Source organism: Nansenia antarctica (assembly GCF_963989245.1).
Source record: "Nansenia antarctica genome assembly, chromosome: 11".
NCBI classification, from domain to species: Eukaryota; Metazoa; Chordata; class Actinopteri; order Argentiniformes; family Microstomatidae; genus Nansenia; species Nansenia antarctica.
Window position 1 is genome coordinate 17,636,027 of NC_137681.1, and position 10,955 is coordinate 17,646,981.

General features: G+C 44.9%; 1 protein-coding gene across 1 annotated transcript in view; it reads right to left on the reverse strand.

Moving 5' to 3' along the window:
• stambpl1 (STAM binding protein-like 1) overlaps positions 1-7,152 on the reverse strand; it is a gene marked incomplete at both ends in the record, with an annotated part of 9,099 nt that extends 1,947 nt beyond the window's left edge. The window contains 7 exons of the mRNA XM_080541777.1: positions 1-114; positions 766-890; positions 3,562-3,874; positions 4,195-4,290; positions 4,905-4,980; positions 5,374-5,591; positions 7,084-7,152. The exon at positions 1-114 is cut by the window's left edge and continues 24 nt beyond it. Coding sequence (XP_080397903.1) covers positions 1-114; positions 766-890; positions 3,562-3,874; positions 4,195-4,290; positions 4,905-4,980; positions 5,374-5,591; positions 7,084-7,152 — 1,011 coding nt within the window. The remainder of the gene's footprint in view (positions 115-765; positions 891-3,561; positions 3,875-4,194; positions 4,291-4,904; positions 4,981-5,373; positions 5,592-7,083) is intronic.
• Positions 7,153-10,955: the final 3,803 nt, after the last annotated feature.

A 10,955-nucleotide genomic window follows, 5' to 3' on the forward strand; every position in this document is an offset into this window, starting at 1 on the left:
GTTGTGGTGGTCCTGGATGCTGAAGAGCTCCTCTACATTCTCCATGTCGCAGTAGTCTGGACCGGCCGACTGCTTGGGCACGACCACGTGAGTCAGCATAAACTCATTGTGAGTCTGAGAGAGACAGGACACTTGATCATAATGTATAATATATAATATAGGTCATTCAGCTGACACTTTTATCCAAAGCAACTTACATTGCAGTGAGTGCATACATTCTTTCAGTATATAGGGTCCCAATGGGAATCGAAACCACAACCTAAGTGTTGTTAGTGCCATGCTGTGCCAAGTCAGTCACAGGAATATCCACAATAACACTACTATTATCAAAGAACCATTGTTATTGCTATGTAGCTGTTTAGCCCATCCACTTATAAATAGTACATTAACTGCCGAATGCTTTTCATTGTCTCTGTACTTGTACTCTGAATCTCAATCTGAATATATCAAATGAAAGCAAATACCGTAGCAACTAGTGTATAATGACAATCAACACAAAGTAATGCTCTTGAACTTTACTGTGTGGCCAAATGGAATGGGCAAGCTCCCTTTGTTTAATCAGTTACTGGAACCCTTACTTCACTGAACTAATGCAGAGAACATAAAACATCAGACATCATGTCAGACATTTCCTTTATGCTGCACAGTCAACACGACCCTGGGAAAGTATGAGTCACAATACAATGGTGTACTGTATTAACAAACAGACATAAGACAGTGTTGGCGTATCAGTGTGCATGTGTGTGGTGTGTAATTACGTCTTACCAGTTTTCCACAGAGGACCCCGCAGGTCTCGATGCCCCTGGCCGTGTTGCTGTCTGCTAGGAGCAGGAACTTGTACGTCAGGTCTCTTGGAATGACCACGCGCCTCAAGCCTTCAACACGCTGGTCTGTACACACACACACACACACACACACACACACACACACACACACACACACACACACACAGAGAGACACGCACAAACAGACACACACACACACAGACACACACAATGCCACATCATTTACTGTACATTGCACAGTATGTAGAAACACAGGATGTAAATCAGTCCCTGACTCGTACAGCGACACTAAAGAAAAGAACTGACACAAATGTAGCAAAAGCAATGACTATTTCCTCGAGAAACATCCATCAATGTACCACAAACAGTGTTTCCTCCAGGATTTTTCACATTAGTGGCGGAGCGGTTATCTTTTCGCGTGCACGCGCATAAAACGCGCACTGGCGCTCAAAACAAAGACGCAGTTTCACCAAAAACTAGAGGGTGGCAACAATTATAATTTCTTAAATAGCGGTTAAGTCATTAAAGCCGAGCAGGTGATTTTATATAGAAGGTGATCAAATACCAATATATCCTACAGCTGCAGCGGAACATGCGGAACGCGCATTACACACACACACACACACACAGAAAGATCAATACGAAGTAGGCCGACATGAGAGTACACGCACAAAACCGGCTAACGTTACTCACTAACTGTTTACACAAGTAAAATCACAGTGTGACAGTCAGATGGAGCATTCGGTAAACAACAACAGCAAGGTAATGCTATCAGTTGAGTTAAAGAAAACCAACCCGCGCATATTGCTATGAATAGTTCGAAGCTAGGTGCTTGCACGTTAGGTGCGAGAATGCTCGGTTAACCCATTAGCGGGAACATTATTTGTTTCACAAAATAGGCTGATTTAATTGACCATGAACATCAGAGACATACATTACGAATGTTCATTTAAAATAGTCTATACTGAGCACTGCAGGCACGTGCCGTGAGCTTTTAGATTGGGTAAGCATAAGATATAGACAGTTTCAAGGAAATGCAATTTTGATGCCCTAGAACCCGCTAATAAACTGTAGTGTCACTTTGTGATCAGATTACCAAAAACAAAAAAAACAGTTGCCAGTTTCGACTATATCAGGGGTGCTCATTGTTCAATCTTTTTTGAACCAAGATCTTTTCAAGTAGCCAACCTGCTGAAATCTACAAGTCCAGTTTCAACATCGCAAAAGCACACACGCACAACACAGACACACACCGTTTCCATCCTCCATAGTAAACTCACAACACACTTTCTTTTCACACTTTGTCACATAGGCACTTGACATCACATCACAAACCCTCCCTCTCACATAGGCACTTGACATCACATCACAAACCCTCCCTCTCTATCTCTCTCAAACACTTTTGGTCCAGAAGGCACGGACAGCGACATTAGGCCTATCTCAGCGATTGATTAAGCAGCTCTCTGATTGATTGATTAAGCAGAGGAAGTCTTAAATAAGAAGCCATAACCAGCAGCACAGCAGTACTCAAACCATATAAACAAGCACAGATCGCCACCAGCCTCGCCAATCATATAAATCATATAAACCGCTCATACCAGGCTTGCTGTATCCCCTAGCCACTCTCCCTTTCTGGGTGTGAAGATCGGTGAGCGTGGCTTCGGCCGGCCTTTAGCCAGTAGTTGTGTTTTTCCAGTCCAGTCCAGTCTACGAAATCCCTTTAGGTCGCTGACAGTAATGTCCATATTCACAAAATCAAGCAAGTTATCCTTATTGATTATTATTATTTAGATCGTTTGAGCTAGGTAGCATAAGCTATTCTGCCGGGCGAGAGAAAGTAGTGGGAAACTTAAGTGAACTTGAAAGTGATAAGAGCCAATCAGTAGCTCTTTTCGCCACATTAAACAGCGGGCTGAGGCATCGGAAAAAATAAAAAAGACATTTTCACGCATTCGAATGTACGCGAGGGAAAGCAGAGAGAGAAGTGCTTATAATGTAACGCAATGCAGGCAGAGTAGGAAGTGCTTACTCATGCAGGTGGCGTCAAAATGAATGACTCCTGCTGCCCTGGGACCTACAATACGACTCTCTTAATGAAAACAAACAAACGGTTACATGCACTTTTATTTTAATATTTTCACTGTCCTTTTTTATTTTTTCGTTGGGTAAGCACTGCTTACTATGCTTATATGGACGACACGTCCTTGGAGCACTGGTATAAGAACATGAACCAGAGAACAGCAGTAAATGCAATAACCCACAGTCGTCGCTGATGATGTTGCATTTTCGATTAGGATACGGGATTAAAGGCACCGGCGACGGGAGAAGAGAGAAATCCAAATGTCCCGCTAAATTCGGACCAATCACAAAACTGTTTTGAAAGCGCGTCGCCTCGCGCCGCGCGCCTGTTGAGAGCGCCTGTTGAGAGTGATTCAGTCTCGATTGCAGTGCGAACACAAACGACGAGGTTAATTGCAACATTGTAACATATTGTAAATAACTACGCCCTAAATCGTAACGAAATGTTGGTCTGGAAGCGGCCTAAATCTAGCTTCAATCTGCTTTTTTTCTGTTCTCCGGTCATAATAACTCGCTGCCTTTCTGCGCAGCCTGAATCAAAGTGGACTGTCTGAATCAATTAGTGGCCCGCCACCAATGAATGCATATAGAGGAAACACTGACAAATATACACGCCAAATTGTTGCCCTCCTGGTAATGGCCGTTCTTTGGGTAACAACATCACATCTAGAACATGTTGTTGCTATGGGACACTCACTATGTACAGCAGCGAGCGTGGCGGCTGGTTTGCTGGCGGGGAGAGGCTGTTTGTTGCGGTTGGGGTCCAGGCGGACATGGTTCTTGGAGGAATGTGACAGGCAGGATCCGTCGGTTTGTTCAGGCACTTTAGAGGCAGCCTCCTCTCTGCGATTGGCCACTTCCTGCCTGCGCAGTTGGTCCTCGAAGTAGCGGAACTGCTCTGACTCAATCTGCATCCTGCGCAGCTGGGCCACGCGCTGCCTCTCCTCCTCCACTAGGGACAGCCTCTGCAGCTGCTGACCGCAGCCATCCACCACCACCACGGACTGGCTCTGGACACACTGGAGGCACACACACACACACACACACACACACACACACACACACACACACACACACACACAAAGATAAATACACATACATTGCTTTTATTGGGTTTAAGACCTTTTTTCATCAGCAGAGTTTTGTGTGTGTGTGTGTGTGTGTGTGTGTGTGTGTGTGTACGTGTGGATGTGATTTTCAAAATCGAAAACGTACCAGATCAAATATATACACTTCCCTTACTTAGCACACTTGTTGATAGACACACTTTGAGCCTGCCAGCCAAACTAGTTCTTCTGATAGAGAGGAATGTAAGGTTACAGCCACACACCTGACTCTTGAGATACTCTGTGTGTTCTTTGTTGTATTTGTCATGGAGTAGCTTCTTCAACTGATCTTTCCGCGGGAAAGCCACGTCTTGTAGTTTCTGAGGACAGATTTAAACAGATACAGTAATCTGTCTGACAGAGAGAGCAACGAATGCGAGAACCCCCCCCCCCCCACGTCCATTTGCAGCAGCGCTTTCTCACAGCTCAATAACACTCGGCTGAATCGTCCTTTGAAGAACAGGGAGAAAAAACAACAACAAGGCATGACATTTTGTTTTGTCACATGTGCCGTGCTGTCCCTCGCCTGCCCCTGTCAAATAGATGACGACAGGGAGAGCTGACTCCCCCATGAGGTACCACTCTGGCAGACACAAACCCTCCTTTCCCCTGCCATCCCTCTCTCCACCCACCCCTCCTTCCTCCCCTCCATCCTGCACTCCTCCTCACTCTGCCCTCCCACCCCTCCTTCCACCTTTCTCTCCCTCCCTCTATCTATCCGCCCTGCCAGCCATTCATCTCTCTCTCTCTCTCCACCGCTCCCCTCCCTCCCTCTATCCCTCCATCATGTCCCTCTTCCCTCTCCTTCCAACCCTCCATTAAAGGTAATCAGACTTGATGTTAAAGAGCTTTCCTGTAGGGTGAGCGCTACAGGGGATTTCCCCGTCCCAGGAAAATGTAATGGGGGGGGGGGCAGTGGGAACAGGAGGCTTACCTTCATAATCACCTGCTTCTCTGGAACACTGCACTGCTGGTAGTCCCTGTGGCTGGGCAGTTTCTCTACAAACAGACTGGGCATAAGGACACGGGGGCTTTAGCCATGGGCCAGTACTGGACATGCACGTGTTTACTACTGACCCTGTTTACCAGTAAACAACTCTTTAACATGACACATAGCCAACATTCTGAACGCAGTTTAAAACATCCCCAAAATATTCAACTTGCAATGACTTTATCTAACTTTTGACAGATTTTTATAAAATAATTCATAAATGAGAGTGTATTCGTGCCGTGACAATCAAAAACCACACCTAGCTTTGTGACTGTACAGCGGTGGAGGCTGGTGGAAGTAGAAATCAGAGGCTCAATGTCATGCACGGAATGGAATGAGAAATGTCCCTCTGATTTCTACCTCCACCAGCTTCCCTTGCTGTGCACACATACTGTAGAGAACAATGTCTTACGTGATGAACTTGCTGTAGAGGACGAAGGCGTTCTCCAGACTGCCCTCCTCCAGGTAGACGGCCGCCATGCGTTCCATCTCCACGCCGGAGCGGAAGTAGCGGCGCGGCGTGATGTCCTCGTTGATGTCGATGCTGCAGCCCATTTTGTTGAGGGCCCGGACGCGCTCCACCGCAGAGAGACTCACGTCCGTGTGGTCCGGTTCGGCCGACATCTTCTTCTGTGTGGAGAGGAACAGAGAGCATGGCCTCATTGTCTCTGGGTAGACGATGCCCTTCAGTCGTCGGGGAATGGAATGAGGGACGGTACGGTATCAAACACGTGTGTGATACTCGTCCTCATTCCGTTCCATGCATTTCAATGAGCCCGTCCTCCGGTTTTCTATCTCCACCAACCTCACCCATCTCATCTTTTAACAGTCGTTTGCTACATGAGAACCAGCAAGTCTCCCCAGGCCGTCACGGAAGCCGTGACACAACATCGCCACTGTTCAATTATTCATTTAGTATTTCTGCCGCAATGCCAATGTCTAATGATCCTGAACCCAAGAATTTTACTCTTTGTATCCGTACATTGATGTAATAAAAGAAATTCTGATTCTGATTCAGTGTTTGCTGGTTAGCAGGGCGAGGAGGGGACGAGCTCATCGGAAGCCTGCTCCGAGCCAGCCTGCCAGCCCAATACTAATGACTGGACAAGCACGCAAACACACACACACACACACACACACACGCGCATGCATATGCACACGCACACACACACACACACACACACACTCACACTACTCTAGTGGGATAACGATGGAACGTGGGCGTCGAGATATACTGAACTCAACAGGGGGACAGAAAAGAAGTCTTCAGGGATGGCCATAAGAGGGAACAGAAATAATGGAACTGTGGATGAAGAATCAGATTCAGATTGATTGAATCCTTTGGCAGTGACAGTCTCTCTCTCTCTCTCTCTCTCTCTCTCTCTCTCTCTCTCTCTCTCTCTCTCTCTCTCTTTCTCTCTCTCTCTCTCTCTCTCTCTCTCTCTCTCTCTCTCTTTCTCTCTCTCTCTCTCTCTCTCTCTCTCTCTGGCTGAGAAGGAGCTCTCTATGAGTCGTGAGCACTAGATAGCATCTCCTTTGTGTCTACGCATCTATTCATGAAGAGAGGAAGAGAAGTGTGAAGGGGGTACATCCGCTCTGTCCTTCCCTCTCTCTCTTCCCCTCCCTCCTCCTCCAGGATGGAGGGAGGGAGCTGAATGGAGGGATGGATGGGAGTGAATGACAGAGCTGCTGCCGTGGGAATACTAATTGGAGTGAGTCAGAGGGAGCTCCCGGTCTTCGGTCCCCTGACCCATTCCTCCTCACAACCCCACCCCCCCCCCTGCAGACAGTGCAGTCCCCCCCCCCCCACACACACACACACTCAGACACACACTCTATACAGAGGAAGCCACCCCCACCCCTTCTCAAGGCCACCTCCACACACCCTCAACCCATCACACACCACCCACCCCTATCACCCTGCCCCATCAACCACTCCCACTCCCACACACATCCCCAAGCCCCCCACCCCAGTAGCCCTGCGCAACCCCACCTTGCCCCCCCCCCCCCCACACACACATCCACACCCAAGCCCCCACACCCTAGTAGCCCTGAGCACTCCCCCCCCCTCCACACACACACACACACACACACACACACACACACACACACAGACACATACCAGTGTGTTGAAGCTGAAGCCGTCCTCCATGGTGTCGTTATATGGCTCCAGTCTTCCCAGTGTGTCCATCAGTCATCTCCCACGACACTCGGACCCTGCAGGGGAGAAGGAGGAGGAGGCAGAGGTGGAGGTGGAGGAGGAGGAGGAGGAGGAGGAGGAGCAGAGAAACCTTAGAGCTCAGCTAATGGGATCGCTCTGCTGTGCAATGATGACCACTGGGTCGATACAGTCTCCTGGCCCTCACTGTGAAGGATAGACACATTAGTGTTGACCAGACAGACAGTTTACATTCTGTAGTAGGCAAAGATCAATTGGGAAAAAACCTTTGAACTTGAGTTACAATACCGATATGCACATCTATCCTTGAGTCATTGATCTGTTCTTTATCCATTAGCTAATTTGTTTATTAGTTTAAACAAAAAAGAAGAGTATTTTGGTCTTATTCCACAGAGCATGAGTCTCCAAAAGCAACCTCCATTACATTCAACAGATTTTGGTGTAAAAATGGCTAAAAATGCCATAATGACCTCCAAAACAATGTTCTACAGTTGCTATGACAGCTTGTAACCAAGCAGCAAAATAGGATGACTCATGGAGCTCTTCTGCTGAGATGAGATTCTTGGTGGGCTTTGTGGCTGACGCTTTGACGACTGACCAGATTTCAACAACTGTTTTCTGTTGACCATCCATCTTTCCCTGTGGAATCCTGGACAAACTCCTTAGTACAGCTACACTGTGCTGAATCGAAACAAAACCGTTTTCTCCCCCCTTTTTCTTCATTATGGTTAGGTCAGCCATATTCTGAAACGACGCTGCCATGGAAACCCATGTGCTATGCTGTATGACTAAGAAGGAGGAAGACATGGTGGAGGTAAACATTGTAATGCATGGAAAACCATTCCCCATTCCATTCCATGCATTACAATGAGCCTGTCCTCTGATTTCTGACTCCACCAGCCTCCCGTGTTCAATAATATGGTGACTAGAGAGATGCCAAATAGTGATTTTATACACAGATTCATTTAAATGACATTTACATTCGAGGCATTTAGCAGACACCTTATTCCAAAGTTACTTACAATCAATACATTTGACTAAGTAAGTGAATAATCGATCCACTAGTCATAGCTTTGCTTATCCACTAGTCATAGATTCAATGTGTACAGGCATAAATAGTAACCTACTGTAGTTAGGTTAGCCAATGTATTTACTCCATTTAAACCGTATCATAGTAGCTTAATTACTATTATTATTATATTATTTTTAAATTACTATAGGAGTGGGTTGACACTAATTTTACTACACTGACTATAGACTGGAAAATATAAGTAGGCGGACCATTAGATAATCAGTAAGAAAATGAAACATTTGGATGTAGCCCAGGCCTACAACTTCCCTGTTTAGTTTCCTGTGCACCTGACTCTATGGTATATTGATATTAGTAAGAGAGAGAAAAAGTATATCTCTCTACAGTGACATTCATCATTATGCACACAACTATGTCGTAATATCACATTCCAGCGAGCTCTCACTGGGACCTTCTACTCGACCCCATGGACTTAAAACCAAATCTCATCAATTCACAAAACATTAGACGTCACACACAGTAAAGGGATAGAATGAGACGCATTTAAATATAGGCTCAAATAAAACATTGTTGGTACTGGCAGGTACATACTTGTAGAAAAAACCCTATTCAATTTCCATGGCTTAAAGAAGCCCTAGTAATAATCAATCATGACAAATAATTGAAAATGCTTACCAGTTTATTCTCCCGGGGCTAAAGCTTGTCCCATGCCCCGCATCCCCGTCGTCGCATGTGGCACATGCTAGAATTGAATTGAGTGCGAAAACAGGAAACTCACGCGTCAATAAAGCCACTGTTCTCTTATCTACACCTCGTGTGTGTAGCAAATGTACAGTACAGTAGGCTACACACATTATACAACCATTGTTCACAATGACAGGGATATACAGAGATTGAAAGTTTTACCGGCAATAAAAATGGCTGAAAGCTGTTTTTCTTTTTTTAAATCCGTTCCTGTAAGCCGAGAGAGAGAGAGGGTGTTATATGAAGCGCTCCGGTGGCGGGTGGTGACTGTATCTGTAGCGGTGGTCCCTGGAGGGATGTGTCATTTAAAAGGGGTGGGGATGAGAATCCACTTCAGCACGCCGGACAAAGGAGAGAATGCCCTCCAGCCGCAGCACAGCGCAGACTGGCCTGTACAGTATTTGCATTCTGTAAATCATAGGACGATTACTCATTGACACACACAGCAGCGCTTTGACACACATATTGTTGGTTGTAAAAAAAAAGGATAAATCGTGTTATGCAAAACTAAGAAGCGAAAGAATAAGCTATACATTATTCGACCAATCGTGACGTTAGAATTATAAGGTTCTATCTCCATTTTTGTCAAAATTGAGTTTTTTACATAATCTGATCCATTAGGTGTTTATTAATGCCTTTGTGTGGTGTTATTTTTAAAATGTTGACATTTTTGAGTTAGTAATTCATAAAATACAAAGGTTCCATCTCACAGAACATAATGGAATGTAAAAACGTTGACGCTCAATATCTCTGAACCACCCTAAACGGAGATAGAACCTTATCATTCTAAGCTCACGAAATATGTAATATGGAAATAAAACAATTAGGGGGTTTCCATACCATTTGAACAGAAAATGAGTCAGTGATAACTACAATGTAAGTTTCCGAACAAACATGTATATGAGCTTGCTGGAAGCCTATAGGATATTAAGAGACAGTGAATTTCATGTTTAATCTTAAAAATGCTTATCACACTAGAAGTGCCTGTAGCACGATTCAAGCTGTGTAACAATAGCCTTCATCATTAATGATTCGTCAGCATTTATATGACGCCACTCCCACTTACACATTTATTAGCTACATTTGGTCAGTTTCCGATACACCTTAGTGATTATAATATGGGGCGACGCTGCCACCTGGTGGAGTCCAGTTGTTCAAAACGTTTAATCTGGATAATGATCCGATTACTTTCGATTCTTTTTTTTGAGTCGTTTATAGGGGAAATCAGCCAGCTCGATCTGATCCTGTATAGCAAAAAAGAATCGGGATCATTTTGATCCAGATTAAACGTTTTGAACAACTGGGCCCTGGAGACTCCAGTTGATTAAAGATGGCTGATTGAATACATACCATAGAGTTATAAACAATAGAGGACACACACCCCTAAATTAACTGTGATTATGGAGAGCGCCATGTAGGTAACTTTCTTCATCTTCTGTGATTTGAGTGGGTGTAAATCCAATGGTCAGTCATTTATTGGCACCAGTCTATGGTGTCATGCACCTGAAAACCACTTACAATCTATGGATAAACCAATGAAGTAAAACACCATACGTTAGTCACAAGCTAACACATAGGAAGGCCCACCCTAGTTGACTACATGTCATCCCTCATGTTTTCACAAATGCAATGAGGTACTTACTCTATCCATCTCGATGATGTACACATGTCTGGATTCTCCCTCTAGAAACACAGAATATTGCAGTGATTGTGCCAAACATTCATATCCTGATTGAAGAACCTCTTGACCCGTGATAAGCCCTATTGTGTATGCTACTGGTGTCTAATTTATGCTCCATGTAGAACCTGCCCTTAGAGCCTCCCTAAAGCCTTACTTTAATCATCTGGGCCCAGTATTTCAAAACGCTTAATCTACAGTAAATCAGAATGATCCAGATTCATTTTTGCTATCCAGGATCAGATCTATTTGGATCTATCTCGATCTGATCCTGGATATGATCAATAAAACAAATCTGGATAATTCTGATCCAAATGAAATGTTTTGAAATACTGGGCCCAGGGGAAACAATGCACTGACCTT